At 45.5% G+C, this 18578-nt stretch overlaps 1 protein-coding gene across 1 annotated transcript in view; it reads left to right on the plus strand.

Moving 5' to 3' along the window:
• The first annotated feature begins 367 nt into the window (after positions 1-367).
• FAM107A (family with sequence similarity 107 member A) overlaps positions 368-18578 on the plus strand; it is a 31565-nt gene continuing 13354 nt past the window's right edge. Inside the window, exon 1 of the mRNA XM_081854033.1 lies at positions 368-670. Within this exon, the coding sequence (XP_081710159.1) occupies positions 592-670 (79 nt within the window). The 5' untranslated portion in view covers positions 368-591. The remainder of the gene's footprint in view (positions 671-18578) is intronic.

Below are 18578 nucleotides of genomic sequence, written 5' to 3' on the forward strand. Positions count from 1 at the left end.
TCTAAATTGCCATTCTAGCAACTCCTCAGCTCCTTGAAAGCTGGCTTCTTAAACTCATTGTTTTGAACCACGCTGCCCACTTGCTAATTTACTTTCCACCTCCCAATGTGTGTGTGTGTGTGTGTGTGTGTGTGTGTGTGTGTGTGTTTCCTGAAATAATAAACACAAAATATTCTTTTTTAGCATTGAAGGCACTGACAAAGTTCACAGCATGGACAACAAACATAGTGCAAAAGGGAGTCTATAGTGGCCCCCTTCTTAAGAGGTGTGGGCTGATGTGCTTTCTCTTTTTTTGCACAGTAAGTAATGTAATATATCACAGGATCTGAGGGAAATGGTTTTTGTTAGAGCAGAATGTGCTTGTCAGCAGGGGAGGGCCGCAACTATAGAGCCGCTCGCAGGGTCACGTGACCGCTTATTCTCGTTGCCTCTGAAAAGGTCTTTGCAGAAGTGAAAGAGCTTAGCAGTATACTGCCAAAAAGTCATGCACGCTTAGAAACATGCCGAGGTGCGGGAAAGAGGGAGAGGCTTAAGGCTGTGCCAGGGAGCTGAGGGAGAGAGAGAGAGAGCGACCAAGACCTGAAAGCCTAAATGAGCCAGAGGATGGAAGACCAGGTGAGGATCCCACCTGGGGCGACAGGACTTTACAGAGCAATGCTAGTCAAATCAGGTAAGTGCAAACATGAGGGTGCTTTCTGAGCCGCACAGTGCAAGATATCTATGACACTGGGTTTGTAGCAGAGCAGGCACACACCCGCACCCATTTTCTTTGACAACAGGGATTGTAGATCTCACACTGCCTAGGAATTTCTCTCTTGGATTGCAGAATCCTTCTTGTATACGAATGGGTCCCCCTTTTGTTTTTCCGACTGAATTTCGCTACCCTGAGATGTCCGATTTTGGTGGCAGATTCTTTTAAATCTTTCTCAGCTGCAGAAGATTTTGCTGTGCCTAGTTGTAGCATTACACAACTTGAAAACTTGTAAGGCTAATTGCATTTAGAAATATATTTTCTTTCTTTCTTTCTTTCTTTCTTTCTTTCTTTCTTTTTGGAAGACTGCCAGCAAATAAACCCTTGCTGAACTTTCTGTGACAATTTGCTCTGCGCTGTCAACTGGGGCTGAGGGAGTGAACCCTGTTTCTGCGAGGTGTCTAGTTAATTATCTAATTAATGATGACTTGGTGATGCAAATCGGTAGTTTTTGTATTGTTCCCGGACACCCGTCGCTGCTTAGCAAAAGTAATAGTTGTTTTGATCATTTAGATTACATAGTATTTCTTCATATTGAGTATATCGTATCAGCAGGACTGGAGAGCTTCGTTTTATACTCTTTAGAGGTGGGGAATCAATATTGCTGCACTGCTTCTTTGCAATTATATTTTTAGAAAAATATTGCTGGCTACTGGAGTGGTTTTGGTGAACAGCAGCATGCTTGACATTTCAGAGAGGCATTTAAAATCATTCGCTGTGTTAACTCATCAGGGGAAGGAGAAATATGTAACTTGGCGTATTTATATGACTGCAGTCTTTTAGACCTTTCTTTTCCCAGAGAAATAGGAAGTTGGATTGCACCTGTATTAGCTAAGGGTGGGTTCCCATGTGCAAAACCTGGTTTAGCCAGGTGTGTGTGCAGTAGGGTTTAATCTTCCTTTACCTCGAGACCTGATAAGGAGTAAGGACGATGACCCAAGATGAAGTCAGCCTCAGTTTCCAGACGCCTTGCTGCATTATGAATACGGGCAAATTAGATGTGGTTAATTATTTAATGTTTCACATGCGGACCACACAAAGGGGGCTCGGCCCTTCCTTTGGGAGCTTTTGTTCCTGAAAAAAAAGGGCATCGCCTGACATTCGGGTGAGTGACGGGAGAGGAAATGGTGCCCCGTCAAAAGTTATGCTCAGTTTTTTTGCAGGCAGATAACAGGCATGGTGTGGGAATCTCTGCGCAAGCCAAACTCCCACAAGCTGCTGAAGCAAAAGCTCTGTGATTAAAGGAATAGCTCAGAGTCACTGTTGGCTTAAATGGGCATATCGTGCGAGAAGTTTGGAGATGATTGGATAGGCAATTAATTGCAGAGACAATTGGTTGAAAAGAATTAAGGGTCACTAAGGTTTGCATCAGCCCACCTAATCCCCAAACTCATGCGACTCCATGCCTACAAGAAATTCCTTATTCAGGGAATTAGGAAGAGGAGTGAATGTCCTTGCACAGGGCTGCCCTAGAATTGAAGTGGTCACGGAAACCTATGCATGTAGGAACTCTTCTGTACACACTGAAAAGCACGTAAAGATTTGGCCTGGAGTCCATGTAGCTCAGTTCACAAGCGTGGAATCTGGTTCCTCATTCAGTATCTGTCCTGAAAATCAAAGCTTTGGTTTCTTGTTTTTGTTTTTTAAAAAAGAAAAAGAATCAAGGTCCTAGACCTCATGATTGCAAATAAATCTTGGGCATGGTACAGTGGTACCTCAGGTTAAGTACTTAATTCATTCCGGAGGTCCATTCTTAACTTGAAACTGTTCTTAACCTGAAGCACCACTTTAGCTAATGGGGCCTCCTGCTGCCGCCGCGCAATTTCTGTTCTCACCCTGAAGCAAAGTTCTTAACCCGAGGTGCTATTTCTGGGTTAGCGGAGTCTGTAACCTGAAGCGTATGTAACCTGAAGCATATGTAACCCGAGGTACCAACTGTATTTGATTAGCAAATACTCCAAAACTGGAGTAGGAATGTACCTTAGGAGACAAGGCATTAGCTGTTTCTCCTAGTCCTTTATCAGGCTGAGTATACAATGTACATTTAAAGCACATGGATCTTCCCCTCCCACCAAAGAATCATGGGAACTGTAGTTTATCCCTCGCAGAGCTACAACTCCAAGCACCCTTAACAAACTCTCCCCATAGGTTATAGTGGCAAATTACCTCAGTCCCCATCCAGTCATCCCATCGCTTTTCAAAATAAATAAAAAAGCTCAAAATGTTGGCTGTGCAACAAGGTAAGTAAACAAAAGAAGTAAATTTATGCAAGTGTTCTTAATTTGCAAAATTTATTGGGGGCAAAAACTCCAGGTTGCAATTCTGTTCATCATCATCATCGTTATTATTTATTAAATTCGTATACCGCCTTTCTTCTGAAGATCACAGGACAGTTAACAACATAAAAAAAATACAAAATACATAGCATAATAACAACAACCCCCACCCACAAACACATTTAAAAGGCCATATATGATTAAATCAGCCATATAAGCAGTATTTTCACCTGAGGCCTAACTTTTCGTAATTTTGAGCATTTGCAAATTCTTCCGTGTTCACAGGTTCTTGTGCTCGCAGAATACAATGGTTTCCCACCCGTGTTCCAAACCTCCTGCCAGCTCCCTGCCTCTCTCCAGCACAGCTCTGCAAACTTCTATATCTCCGTTTCCAAAACAGGACCACAGGACATCCAGCTGCCAGAGGTCTGGTTGCAAAGGTTGCGTCCATTGCATGCCGCCTAATTAAGAGACTAAAAAGGGCCCCGTTTCTGGATCATACGAAAGACCCATCAATTCCACCGTACAGTTCCCCACACGGTTGCCAATTAGATACCGCTGGGAAGCCCTCAAGCAGCGCTCTTGCCGGCTGTTGCTTCCCATTGAGTGATATGCTACCTCTGAAAATGGAGGTTCCATTTTGCCGCCGCGACTGACAGCCACCGGTAGACCCATCCTCCTCCTCCACCACCACTCATGTGTCTTATCCCCCTTTATAGCCATCCAAGCTAGTCACCAGCAGCAGCAAATTCCGTACGTTAATTTGAAGGAAACAGGGCAATGTTGGATGTTGCCTTATAGCTCAATATTGCCCACGCTGAAAGGCAATGGGCATACCTGAAGGAGCATCTCCACCCCCATCGTTCAGCCCGGACACTGAGATCCAGCGCCGAGGGCCTTCTGGCGGTTCCCTCATTGCGAGAAGTGAGGTTACAGGGAACCAGGCAGAGGGCCTTCTCGGTAGTGGCGCTCGTCCTGTGGAACGCCCTCCCTTCAGATGTGAATGAAATAAACAGCTATCTTCTCTTTAAAAGACATCTGAAGGCAGCCCTGTTTAGGGAAGTTTTTAATATTTAATGCTGTATTGTTTTTAACACTTGATTGGAAGCCGCCCAGAGTGGCTGGGGAAACTCAGCCAGATGGACAGGGTACAAATAATAAATTATTATTATTATTATTATTATTATTATTATTATTATTATTAGGCAGCTTTCCAGCGATCCAGCCAGGATTTCCCCAGACTTCCTCACCTGGAGATGCCAGGGACTGAACCTTTTTCATGCAAGGCAAATGCTGTACCACTGAGCCACATGGTCTGTATAAAATATTTCCACGTTAATAATAATAATAGTAATAATAATTTATTGGTACCCCATCCATCTGGCTGGGATTCCCCAGCCACTCTGGGCAGCTTCCAACGAAGATTAAAAATACATTAAAATGTCACACATTAAAAACTTCCCTAAACAGGGCTGCCTTCAAATGTCTTCTAAAAGTCAGATAGTTGTTTATTTCCTTGACATCTGATGGGAGGGTGTTCCATAAGGTGGGTGCCACTACCAAGAAGGCCCTCTGCCTGGTTCCCTGTAGCTTTGCTTCTCATAGTGAGGGAACCGCCAGAAGGCCCTCAGAGCTGGACCTCAGTCTCTGGGATGAACAATGGGGGTGGAGATGCTTCTTCAGGTATAAGTGGCTTGCCATGCAGATCAAGGGATATCTGCCAGGTCACCCCAGGGATGGGGCTTTTATTGTCTTTGTTTGTTTGTTTTACTACTTTTAATGATGTGGGGAAATTGTCCCTTTTCCTCTGTATGTTAAGATCGTGTTAAGACCTTCAGGTGGTAGCCCTAATCAGATAATGTGGTGATAAGCAGAAGTGGGGGAAGAACAGGGTCAAGAAAAGGAGGCTGCAGCAGAATGTCTTGGCCTGTGGTGTGCGTTAGTTCCACTGTCCAGCACATTCGCCGTCTGAGGTAAAGAAAAGCTGTTACTTATCCTCAGCCTTTGCTATAAAAGGTCCACTGGTGCCCTCCAGGGACTACAACTCCCATCATTCCTGAGCACTGGCCATGCTGGGAGCAGGGCTGTCTTAACCATTGGTGCTAGGGGTGCACGGCACCCAGGCACCAGGCTCTCAGGGGCGCCAGGCTGAGAGTCCAGGGCCGAGTGTTAGAGTCCAGGGAAAAGCTGCTCACGGCCGAGTGGAGCTGAGCCCATCAGAGCACCACAGGCTCTTCTGCTGCGGGCAGCTCTTTCCTGGACTCCAACACTTGCCCCTGAACTCACGTCGAGCCGACCACAGCAGAAGAGCCTGTGGCACTCCGACGGGCTCTGCTTGGCTCGGCTGTTGGCTCTTGCCCCAGCTGCATGGTGGCTAACTGTTTAAACGCCGCGCCCGGAGCACCGTGTAACGTTCTGGGCACTGTGTGATGCATCCTGTTGCATGCGCCGAGCTGTGGGTTCCTTCCTGGCTTTTCCGCTGTCGGCACACTCTCCCAGCGCCACCCAACGTGGGGTGCCAGCGTGAGAATGCAAGTGGCAGCAGAGGAAACATCTCCAGACGGGATCTGCGGCACGCCAACAGTGCCCGTCTGGATCTGCAGCAAAAAATCCCAATGAATAGGAGCATGCGGATCCCGTCCAGAGATCTTTCCTCCACTGCAACTTGCATTCTGCGCTGGCACCCCATGTTGGGCGGTGCTGGGAGCATGCGCAGACAGCGGAAAAGCCAGCAAAGGAACCCGCAGCTTGGCGCACGCAACAGGATGTGTCGCGCAGTGCCCACAACATTACATGACGCTCCGGGCGCTGTGTGTGTAGCCGAAACAGCCGCCATGCAGCGGGGGGGGGGGGGAGCAGCAGGCAAACAGCAACCTAGAGGCGCCGGCCAGATCTTTGCGCCCCGGCGCCGCATATGCTTAAGACGGCTCTGGATGGGAGTTGAAGTTCAACGAAATCTGGAGGGTACCAGTTTGAAGAAGGCTGTGGTGCATTTCTATTAGCATGCCTAAGACAGGTGTGTTACTGAGGCACTAAATCAAGCACAGAATATAAAGTATGTCTCTGGTGCCATAGAGCACATGGCTTCCCCCAAAGAACACTGGGAACTGTAATTTAGTCCTCATGGAGCTACAATTCCCAACACCTTTAACAAACTACAGTTCCCAGGATGCTTGTGGAGATGTGCTTTAAATGTGCGTAAAAGTATGGTTTGTACACAGGTTCAATCTAACAATGAGGCTGGGCGGGAGGTTGCCTAGATTGCAGGTTATTTCATATTTCTCGCCTTCAGTATTCTCAAAAAGGCATTAATATTGAAGTTTGGGCATTATGGTAACTTTAAAAAGCAAGGGAATTAATCGACTCTTCAGTTGGCAAACCACCCTAGCCCTAATCTTTCAGAAATCCGACTCTCTTCTTTGCTGGTCTGCGAATACAATAAGGCTGCAATCCTAAACACGTTTTACTAGGCAGTAGGCCCCATTGTACAAAGCACGTTGGCTTGCACTGTGGAAACTGCAAAGCAGATCCTTCAGAAACAATGGGGGGGATTGTGTGCTGTGAAGTTTCGCCTCTTTTGTGTCAGCTTGCGGAATGGAAATGAAATAAATTATCAGCCACTCCTCAGCTGCATGAAAACTATCTCTTGGCATTTGGCTTTTTGACACAGTGGAATGTGTATCCTGTTTGCAGACTTGAAAACATGTCATAAGAGTCCAGAGGCACTTGGTGCCCCCAAAATCATACAGGTTTTTATCACCAGCCCCCCCCCCAGTAACCCACAAAATGTGGAATTAAGGACCAGTGTCCTGCCTCTGACCACATACTCAATCGCATTTCACGGTTATGAATTTCACGGTTGCCATGGCCTGTGTCTAACAGCCGTCAAATGCCTGGGTAAACAGGAATGTTTTTAAAAACCACTTGGAGCCACTGCCAAGAAGACCCTGTCGCAGAGGAAATCCATCCAGGCCGTAACTAGAGGCACCACCACCAAGAGGGCCTCTCCTGATAGTTGTAGGGCCCGAGGTGGTTGATATTTAACCAATCCAATTTGCTAATCTACTGCAAATCCTTTAGAGATCAGTCAGTAGATCCTGATCTACCCTTACCATGGAGTGTGAGACTGAGCTGCTAACTAAACCAATTAGGAGTATTCAATGGGATTTACTTCTAAGTATACATGGTTAGTTAGGATTGTGCTGTAAGTCAGCCATTCCCGATTGTACTGTAACTGAGTTGGGCTTCAGCAGACTTGTAAAATAGGGATATTCTTCTACACCTTCAAAATCTCCACAGTGCTTGGTATTCCTGCTTTTCAAGAGGAGGTGAGGCTCTCTCTCTCTCTCTCTTTCTTTCTCTCTCTCTCTTTCTCTCTCTCTCTTTCTTTCTCTTTAAGGCATTATTTCTAAAATCCATTTTATTTGGTCAAGGCTTTTTTGACAGAGTTCGGAAAATATCAGGTTTGGTCACCGAAACCTTGAAAAGGAGGAGGGAGAGTTCAAGTTGGCATGGAAACCCTTTTGTATTTAATATCTGTACTTTGGCAGGCAAAATGCTACTTTTCTTTAATGGCCCACTGTAATGTCAGCTTCTTGGAAACACCAACTGTGTTAGTCAAGGAGAAAAGATTCCAAGTCTCACTTCTCAGGGACGTATATTGTCTCTGTACTTGAAGTAATGCCCCTTTCTCTGGAAAGTAACCTGAGAGCTTCAGTTTGCTGTTAAAGGAGAACTGGGGCGGCTGTTTCAGAAAGCACTATTGCAAAGGGCTTTACGACAGCATCCGCACGCCCTTTTCAGCCTCCAGAGACTGAAACAGGAGCATGGGGAGTTGTCTTAAAGGCCTTAGCAAAAATGGTATTTGAAGCAGCCCCAGGCTTCTCCTTTAAGAGAGCAGGCAGGTACTGATGGTGGGGGAGAGAAGGCTGCCTTCTCCTCTCTTGTCACCCACCTACCCACTTGCTTAAAGCAGAGCTGCTTCAAAGAGTGCTTTTGCAAAGAGCTTTAACGCCAATGAGTAGGGGTAAAATTCTGCTGCCTTGGCTGCTTCCTGCTGGGAACATGGTGTGCAGCTAATGTAAGACTAAACCCTGACCTCCCACCCATAAACTGACCAGTGATGTCAGCTGGCGGGCAGGTGGGTGTGGTTTGGGAGAAATGGCCTTGCTGGCAAAATTGGACCTATTCTTGGGTCAGGACCGGCCTGTTGGATGACAGTTCCCCATCCCTAGTATACAGGATATCAGTGGAGGGACAGGGACTACTGGAGACATGAAAATAAACTAAAAATTAACAGACTGCATTCAAGAAGTTCATTGACAAGGTTGTGCAACAAGATGTTAAGGGGACCGACTTCCAGTTTAAGTTAAATCAAATGAAATGGTCTTGATTTTTGTCCAGTGGTGGTGTATCGCCTCTCAGCGGGGGAAGTCCTTTCCCCTTTCTTTCTCTTCTTACAAATAATGGAGGAAGATGCTCTATCGTAGCACTGTTTGCACTAGGCGATGAGGAGCACCACAGCCCTGGCTACTTATTTTGGTTGCAGCTTTTTTTTAAAGTAAGAAAAACCGTGAAATTGTCTGTTGCTTCATCTGATGTGGTAAATCCACTCCCTCCAATATGGTAATTCACTCCCTCCAACGTTAGAATTTTCCCTTTGAGGGCTACTTTTGCTTCGCCCTCCTGAAGGCATAAAAAAAAAAATCACTGTCCAATTACTTTCGTTTAGCGCTAATTTAAATAGTGGCTTCAGGCAACACAGCATATAGCGCTGAGTTACTCAGCAACACCCTACGCTGTGGCCAAAACCCTTCAGTATTGTTCAGTCACAAATAAGCTCTGTTCAGCCAAGGTCCCCTGAAAAATTAATTAATAGCTTCCTCTTTGTAGCTTCTTGCCATTCTGTTGCTTCCTGTTCAGTATGACTGTGAGGAATAATGATTAAGTACCTCTTAATTAATAAGCTCCTCCACATCATCTTCCATTTCCCCCTTTTCTTAGGTAGCTAAAACAATATAATTTTGCTACAAAAGAAAGAAAACAAAATGTAATAAAAGAAAACCAGCCATTAAAGCTTTTCCCTGCAGTGAACAGAACCTGCCTAATTAAGGAGCAATTAGTCACTTATCGCCCAGCTATGCTGAACAGGAAACAATCAAAGGAGCAGAAACCAAGCTTTTAAGTAAAGAAAAGTCTGCCCTAAGAAATGTTAGCATGAGAGACAAAGGATGAAATGGTGAAAACGGCAACGATCAATTGGGCTATAGATGTGGGCCGCAAATATAGAGTTAGATTTGTGGGGGAAGCTACGGCGTGCTATGGCTCTTAAGGAAAATTATTGGGAAATGATTTACAGGTGGTACCTGTCGCCAAATGAATTAGCGAAAATGTATAAGTCAGACTCAGGTAAATACTGGAAGTGTACAGGTACAGATGGAACCTTTTGTCACATGTGGTGGACCTGTAGAGTACTTAAATAATATCGGGAAATGATATAAAATGAATTGAAAAAATTGTTTCGGAAGACCTTTCCAAAGATGCCATCCTGTTAGGAATAATGAGGTCCAAGGTACCAAGTAAACAAACAAATTTGTTTATGTATGCCACTACAGCAGCGAGAATACTATATGCACGAAAACGGAGAGAGGAGATCATACCTACGAAGGAGGAGTGGCAGATGAAATGGAATACGCAGAATTAGCAAGAAGAGGAAAGATTTAAAGAGGAATGGAAGCCATTTGTAGACTACCTAAAATACCATTGTAAAAATGTTAGAGCTTTAGTCGGTTTGGAGTAAGCTCAGCAGTTATAGCTTATACAGTGGTACCTCGGGTTAAGTACTTAATTTGTTCCGGAGGTCCGTACTTAACCTGAAACTGTTCTTAACCTGAAGCACCACTTTAGCTAATGGGGCCTCCTGCTGCTGCCGCGCCGCCGGAGCCCGATTTCTGTTCTCATCCTGAAGCAAAGTTCTTAACCTGAAGCACTATTTCTGGGTTAGCAGAGTCTGTAACCTGAAGCGTATGTAACCTGAAGCGTATGTAACCCGAGGTACCACTGTAATGAGAAGAATTTGAATGTTTAAATAGTTAGAAAAAATAGACTATGCAGCAGGAATGGGAAACTTAGGGAGCCATGGAAGGATGGACAGGAAGTCTATGGAATAGAATAATGGATTGACGTAATGTATCTATTGTTTCTTCTCCAGTTCTGTATTTTGTACTCTTATGAATTCATAAATAAATAAAACAGTCAGCAGCGCTTTGATACTGGACAGACTGGGTTGCAATTACATTTTGTTGTGGGAGAAACATGGAAGGAAAGCATACATTGTAGGAAGAGCTGTAGCTCAGGGATAGAGCAGTTGCTTTGCATCCAGAAGGTCCCAGGTTCAATGCCCGGCTTCCTCAGGAAGGACTGGGAAGACACCTGCCAGTCATTGTAGACCAGGCATCCCCAACCTTCGGCCCTCCAGATGTTTTGGACTACAATTCCCATCATCTCTGACTTCTGGTCCTGTTAGATGATGATGATGATGATGATGATGATACAATTTATTTATACCACACCCTTCCTGGTTCAAAAACCAGGCTCAGGGCGGCTAACAACAAATTTTAAACACTTAATTATAAAAGCAGCATAAAATACAGTATAAAAACATGAATAACAATAAAATTCAAAAATCAATTTAGGGGAAATAAGCATTAGATAATCCCCAGGGCTAGCTGGCTGAATTGGTCCTACTTGGGCCAGCGAGGAGACCAGGGGAGAATTAGCTGTGGTGTCTCAGAGCAGATGATCTTCATAAAAGGGGGGAGGGGGAAGAGAAGGGAAATAAAAGATCAGGCTGAATTCAAATTAAAGGAAGGGGGAATAGCATTGTCTTACAAGCCCGATGGAAGGAGGTTGAATCCTGAAGGGCCCTAGTCTCATGGGACAGAGCATTCCACCAGGTCGGAGCCATCACTGAGAAGGCCCTGGCCCTGGTGGAGGATAGTCTGACTTCCTTAGGGCCCGGGACCTCTAAACTATGGTTATTCATGGACCCCCTAAGCCACAAATGGATCATGGGAGTTGTAGGCCTGTAGTTGCATCTGTAGTTGCTTGTAGTTGCATCTGGAGAACCGCAGGTTGGGGGTAGACAGTACTGAGCTAAAGGGATCACCAGTATGACATAAGACATCATCCTATGCTCCTAAAGCAGTGGAAATGCAATTTGACGGCCATGATGTGTTCTGGATTCTCCGTTAAAAAAGTTGAGTAAGCAAAATATAGCACTTCCAGAGAAAAGGTTAGTGTTGAAGCCACCTTCGTACCACAGTGCAAAATCCTGGTCGGCAGCACATTTCTAAAGATATTAGCAGAGCTGTAGGCAGTATGGTTTAATAGCTGAAAGTATCAGAGGAATTGATCGTCTTCCTAATTAAGAAAGATTTAAAGAAGTGGTGCTTTTAGCTTGGATAAAAAACATCTATTGATGGATATGAAAGATTTAGGAGATCAAGAATTAAATTCCCAGGTATCAGAAAAAGGTTATTTATGTATGCAACAACTGCGGCCCGTGTTTCATTAGCCCCAAAATGGAAAATGAGCGAGGTCCCAGCTAAAGAAGAATGGAAACTTCAAGTTGACAGAATACGCACAACTTGCAGACTTAACGTATAGAATAAGAGAACAAGAAGAGCATACGTTTAAAGAAGATTGGAAAACGTTTATTGAATATATGGGAAATAATTGTGTACAGCTGAAAACGCTGGCAGCATTAAATTCAACAGTGTAAATAAGTTACAGATAGGTAGCCGTGTTGGTCTGCCATAGTCAAAACAAAAAATTCCTTCCAGTAGCACCTTAAAGACCAACTAAGTTAGTTCTAGGTATGAGCTTTCGTGTGCATGCACACTTCTTCAGATACACTGAAACAGAAGTCACCAGACCCTTCTATATAGTGAGAAGGTGGGGAGGGGTATTACTCAGAAGGGTGGTGGGAGTGGGTGATTGGCAGATAGCTGTGATGAGCCTGTTGACGACTCTTAACTCTTAAGGACTGCAATGGGTCTTACAGGAAAAAGCAAGGGGTGAGAAGGTGAAAAATGGCTTTGTCATGTATAATGAGATAAGAATCCAATGTCTTTGTTCAGACCAGGTCTCTCCATGGTTTTAAGTTTGGTAATAAGTTGCAATTCAGCAGCTTCTCTTTCCAGTCTATTTCTGAAATTCCTTTGTAATACAACAGCTACTTTGAGATCTTGTATAGAATGTCCTGGGAGATTGAAGTGTTCTCCTACTGTTTTGAGATCTTGTATAGAATGTCCTGGGAGATTGAAGTGTTCTCCTACTGTTTTGAGATCTTGTATAGAATGTCCTGGGAGATTGAAGTGTTCTCCTACTGATACACTTCTGTTTCAGTGTATCTGAAGAAGTGTGCATGCACACGAAAGCTCATACCTAGAACTAACTTAGTTGGTCTTTAAGGTGCTACTGGAAGGAATTTTTTGTTTTGACTATGGCAGACCAACACGGCTACCTAGTGTAAATAAGTTGTGTAATAATGGAAAACCAATTGGTATAGTCTGCTGCCAGTCTGCCATCAGCAGCATAGCATCCTGGGCTGTTCCTCACAACTGTGGAGAAACAGTTGCTGTGACATCATCACTCATGAGTTGGGTTTGAGCACAACCCTTCTAATGCCTCAGTATATAAATATGTAGGGACGTGGGTGGCGCTGTGGTCTAAACCACTGAGCCTCTTGGGCTTGCTGATCGGAAGGTCGGCGGTTCGAATCCATACGACGGAGTGAGCTCCCGTTGCTCTGTCCCAGCTCCTGCCAACCTAGCAGTTTGAAAGCACGCCAGTGCAAGTAGATACATAGGTACCACTGTGGTGGGATGCTAAACGGCGTTTCTATGCGCTCTGGTTTCTGTCACAGTGTTCCAGTGTGTCAGAAGCGGTTTAGTCCTGCTGGCCACATGACCCGGAAAGCTGTCTGTGGACAAACACCAGCTCCCTCGGCCTGAAAAGCAAGATGAACGCCACAACCCCATAGTTGCCTTTGATTGGATTTAACCATCCAGGCGTCTTTTACCATTTTTACCTATATAGGCAGTGTTCAACTGCCTTGCCATGGTCTGATTTTGCTGAAAACTCAGCGCAGGTTGGATTTCCCCAAAGACTCGGGCACACTGAGTGTTTCTTGTCCAAAACACTTGGATGTGTACATGCGCTGAGAGAACTGCATTGGCTGCCAATCAGCTATTGGGCCATGTTCCGGGCCTTGTTGCTAACAGATAAAAAGCCCTGAACAGCTTTGGGACCAGGTTACCTGAAAGATCACCTGCCCCTGTATCGACCTGCATCAATCTGTATTAGTCTGACCCTCCTTGTCAGATCTTCCTTCCCTAGCAGAGATCGTTCACATTTTAAAATGCTTCCCACCCCACCCCCGCTTCTCCTCCAGTTGCCATGGAGTCTAAAACATTACTAAATACCCCAAACAGATTGTAAATGATTGCCAGTGTGACTAATCTAATTCTGTCAGATGTGGTCTTAAGACTAGTTTGAACTGCAATGGGTTTGGCTATCTCTCAGCATAGAGATTAGCATCGCCAGCTGCCCTGATTTTGCTCTTATGAGACAGGTGTGTAACAAGAAGGTGTTGCTGCCATATTGGTCCGAGAGACCACGAGATGCCAAGTAAGAGAGGTCAAATGAAACGTTTTGAATGCGTCGTAAAATGCAATATACAATTGTGACACCAGATGGCGAATGTGAGCTATAGCAAATTCAATGAATTTTTCAAAACGATTTTTTTTAAAAAAAGCATTTTCACAATGTTTTTAACTTGTGTGTAGATCCCACCCAAAACTGCAGAATGCTTTGTACGCTGAAAAGTGCTGTAGCAAGAATAACGTGAAATAAGTGAACGAGGGAATAACGAGGTTTTCAAGTTTGTCGGTAAGTGATCAGAAGAGGGGAAATCAGAGAAAGAGGAAAATAATCAAGCAGAGATTGGATGCAGCTTCCCTTTTCTTTGTTGGGCATTCCTACTTCATGCTAACTGTTTCTTTGCAAGATCGTTTGCATTCTAAAGCTAAACGTTGCATTTTATCAGCCCGAAGGTTGTGTGCCGAAGCTCAGTATGTTTGCAAGCTGAACCTTCACTGAAATCAGTGAAGCTGACTTCAAGGGAGTTGTGCATAGGATTACAGCCACGCTGATCCTAATAAATGGGGTATTATTGTGTACTGCTACTCTTTGGTATATGTGTGTACATATACATACAGTAGACCTACAGAGCTGGCGGCATTTCTGGACTCTCCTTGGGTGGGGATGTCATAATGAGCTTCTGCACTTCAAAATGCCCCACTACTCCATGGCCTAATGATGTTGCCTTGTGGTTAAGGGCAGAAGCTATCAGGAGGAAGTTCCGGGTCCAGGTGTAAGATTCAAAATGTCGATGACTACAGAAAAAAAAATGCCAAGATCCTAGTTATTGAGTGCTACGTGTCCTGTTAGCTTTGCCACGTCAATATTCAGAAACTGCTCCCTTTGTTTCCAGGGAGAACCACACATTCCTAACGAAGTTCGTGCTTCTGCAAGGTGAGGTCCAGCAAAAACCTGCTATACCTCTCCTTTTTGTAAATATTTGTCTGAAACTCACTTGGCTTGTTGAAGTATGTTCATGCTTCAGTCACTCTGAGCTCTGCACTGATCCATGCAATCTTTCTGGCAATCCTTCTGAGTTGTCTCCGGGTCAAGATTCTGTTTTCTGTCAAGCCAGGCACCTGGTAATGTTTGCAAGTGCACCGTGCTCTGCGTGCTGCTCAGTGCCGGCCCTACTATCGGGCAGGATGAGGTGGCCCCCTCAGGCAGCAGGTGTTGGGGAGCAAGGCAGTGTTGAGGGTGTTGGGGGACAGGTCTGTTTTTTCCACGCAAACTGTCTGCACCCTCTAAGCCAGCCTGCTGCCCTCAGGTATGGTGGGAGATATGCTGTCCTGTTACCAGCATTGAAATAAGATTCAACCGGCCGTCCAGTCAGCTTCTGTACATGGAATAGGAGGAAGGGCGCCATCTTGCCTTTTGCCACAGGCGGCAAAATGTCTTGAGCCAGCCCTGGTACTGCTGCACAAGACAAAAGCCGCTATTATTCTCATAGGCCGGGATGGGAAACTTCTTTAGTCCAGCAAGCCTGATCCTTATCTGCCCCCCCCCACCCCCATAGGCCAACTCTGGCAGATGGGCAGGACAATCCACCTGTCAATCACCTGATGTCAGCACAATATTGGCAGGTGGTTTGTCCAATCAAAGCCCCTTGCTCGGCTCTTCCCAAGTGCCTGGCAGTGCCTTGGTTTTCAGGCACTTACGAACCATAGAGCAAGGAGATTTGCCAGCCATCTGTCAGATGTTTGGGAAGCAGCATGCAAAGAGCACAGGAGTGGCTTTCAGCAAGTGTTGAAAAGTGTGCATTCTTTCACACAAGCCCTTGTACATGTGTAAAGAAGGTTGTGCCTGCATTCAGTGTAATGTGTGAACAAGCCTTTTGTTTCCATTTTGGGCCAGAGCAAGGAGGAGCTCCCGACCTCAGTCTTGAGATACCTTCCTGTCCACTCATTGCCATCGATTTCTTTGGTTTCGAACATTCTGGGATGTCGTCAAATTAATTCAGCCTCTCTTTGCGAGAACAAAGTCCAGGCCTCTTCAGTGAGGAGGAGCTCAGGGGTTACGTAAGAGTGAGAGGGATGAATAACAACCAGAGGCTGTTCCTTTCTCCTGACAGATTGCCCAGGAACTGGCGTCTCCTTGCTCCTCTCATTTTACACTCAAATATCCAAGTGGGAACACTTGTTTGTCACAAAGGCCGAGGGATCGCAAAACAAAAGGCTCTCCAGCTTCTCATTTTCCTTTACTTTAGAGGGCAAATTAAACAGGTTTTCAAGGTTGTTTCTTTCTTCCCCTGCCTCTAATGTTTCAAAAAATTCATTTCAATGTGACAAGTGAAGAGTTTTTTGTGGGGGTCAACAACCATTGGATATCAAAGCCAGTGTATGACTTCAGCAAGAGCATTTTATTTGGCAAAGGGACTTTCATAAACTAGAGAGGCAGTGTGGTGTAGTGATTGGTGCAGCAGACTCTGACTGGCAGAAACTTGGTCCAGATCCCTACTCAGCCATGAAGCTCACGGAGCGACTTTGGGCCTATCGCACATCTCAACCCAATCTACCTCAGGGTGGGCATGAGGATGGAAGTGAGGGGGGGAGACTTAGAAACATAGGGAGCTGCCTTATGCTGAGTCAGACCATTAGTCCACCTACCCCAGTATTGTCTACACTGGCTGGTAGAGGCTTTGCAGGGTCTCAGACAGGGGTCTCTCTAAACCCCACCTGGAGATGCCATGGACTAGACCTGGGACCTTTTGCTGATGCTCTGACCATATTTGTCACCTTTTCCTTGGAACAAAGGTGGGATATATCTGTTTTAACCACATACAGTGGTACCTCAGGTTAAGAACTTAATTCATTCTGGAGGTCCGTTCTGAACCTGAAACTGTTTTTAACCTGAGGCACCACTTCAGCTAATGAGGCCTCCCGCTGCCGCCACATAATTTCTGTTCTCATCCTGAAGCAAAGTTCTTAACCCGAGGTACTATTTCTGGGTTAGCGGAGTCTGTAACCTGAAGCGTCTGTAACCTGAAGTGTCTGTAACCTGAGGTACCACTGTATCGATCTGGCAACGAACAGGCTCTAGGTTCTTCCCTGGTTTTGTAGCAGCTCCCAACAAAATCCTCCGAGGCAAGGAAATAGGACTGAGCCGCTTGATCTCACTGTACCCATGATGGAAACATCCTTCCCTTAGAATCATAGTTGGAAGGGACTCAATCATCTAGTCCAAATCTCGCAATGCAGGAATATGCAGCTGTCCTTTATGGGGAATTGAACCAGCGACCTTGACATTATCAGCACCACCACACTCTAAACATCCAGGACCATTGCTGGCAACTTGGTAGTCATTTTGCAGCCATTATCAAAACTTGTGGGGTAGGTCAATCTTATGGCCATCTTACAGATGAGAAACTCAGGCTGGAGATAGCAACGTAATGCAGAAAGCAAGGTCTCGTTAATAATAATAATTTAATATTTATACCTCACCCATCTGGCTGGGTTTCCCCAGTCTCTCTGGGAGGCTCCCAACAGAATATTAAAAACATGATAAAACATCAAACTTTAAAAACTTCCCTATACAGGGCTGCCTTCAGGTGTCTTCTAAAAGTGAGATAGTTGTTTATTTCATTGACATCTGATGGGAGGGCGTTCCACAGGGTGGGCACCACCACTAAGAAGGCCCTCTGCCTGGTTCCCTGTAACTTCACTTCTCACAGTGAGGGAACCGCCAGAAGGCCCTTGGCACTGGATCTCAGTGTCTGGGCAGAATGATGGCGATGGAGACGCTCCTTCAGGGATACTGGGCCGAGGCCGTTTAGGGCAGGCTTCCTCAAACTCGGCCCTCCAGATTTTTTTTGGCCTACAACTCCCATGATCCCTAGCTAGCAGGACCAGTGGTCAGGGATGATGGGAATTGTAGTCTCAAAACATCTGAAGGGCTGAGTTTGAGGAAGCCTGGTTTAGGGCTTTAAAGGTCAGCACCAACATTTTGAATTGTGCTCAGAAACATACTGGGAGCCAATGTAGGTCTTTCAGGACCGGTCTTGTTCAAGGATCTCCTGTGCCCTGGCCCCACAGCTCTTCCTCCACTACCTGGCTTGTAGTATTGCCATATAACCTGCAAGGAAGCTTCCAGGTGACCTGTTCATTGAACATTCATCCTGAACTGTTTTGGCATGGAGTTCAGATGAAGTTGGCTATTCATTGAGCATCCATTCTGACTTACTGGTGGAGATGTTAGACACCGCTGCACCAAAGCAAGTTCATTTCCCCATCGCTTTGCTTATCGCAAAAATGAAACGTAACCCAGCCCTTTGGGGAAATTAGTTTGCTGTGCAAAAACCTCCCAGTCAACCCAAATTTGCTGGCATGTGACTGAACCCCACCTGAAAATAGTGACAGTCTGGATTCTGGAAGCACCCCAAGATTCTTGCTTCCAAAGCTGTGGAAGAAGCATTTAAAAACCACACACACTTTTACTGAAAAAGTTGTACAAAGGAAGGAGCTGTTCCAACAAGGATCATTCTTAGATAGGGAGCTGCACTTTCCTGAGTACAGCAGGTGTTTCTTGTTTCGTAAGAGGCCAGGGTGAGCCGCAGGTCTTTGTCTCAACAACGGTGGCCAAGCTAGACAAAACTAGCCAGCCTCTCTTTCCCTGGTAGCCGAATGGGGTTTGCGACTTCGCTGCAAAACAATTTGGTGCACGGAGCGGCTGGATCCGCTACCCTGCAGCGTTTAATTGCAGCATTGAACTTTTCGCCCCAATTATGCTGATGTAATCAGTTGTGATCTGTTTTTCTCCCCTTCCCTTGACCCCCCTGCCCCACCCCAGTGGGACACTAGCCCAGTTAGCATGCGACGCAGCAGGAAGTCGCTTCAACACTGTGAATTCTG

The sequence above is a fragment of the Podarcis erhardii genome (genome assembly GCF_964252035.2).
Source record: "Podarcis erhardii genome assembly, chromosome: 2".
In the NCBI taxonomy this organism is placed as follows: domain Eukaryota; kingdom Metazoa; phylum Chordata; class Lepidosauria; order Squamata; family Lacertidae; genus Podarcis; species Podarcis erhardii.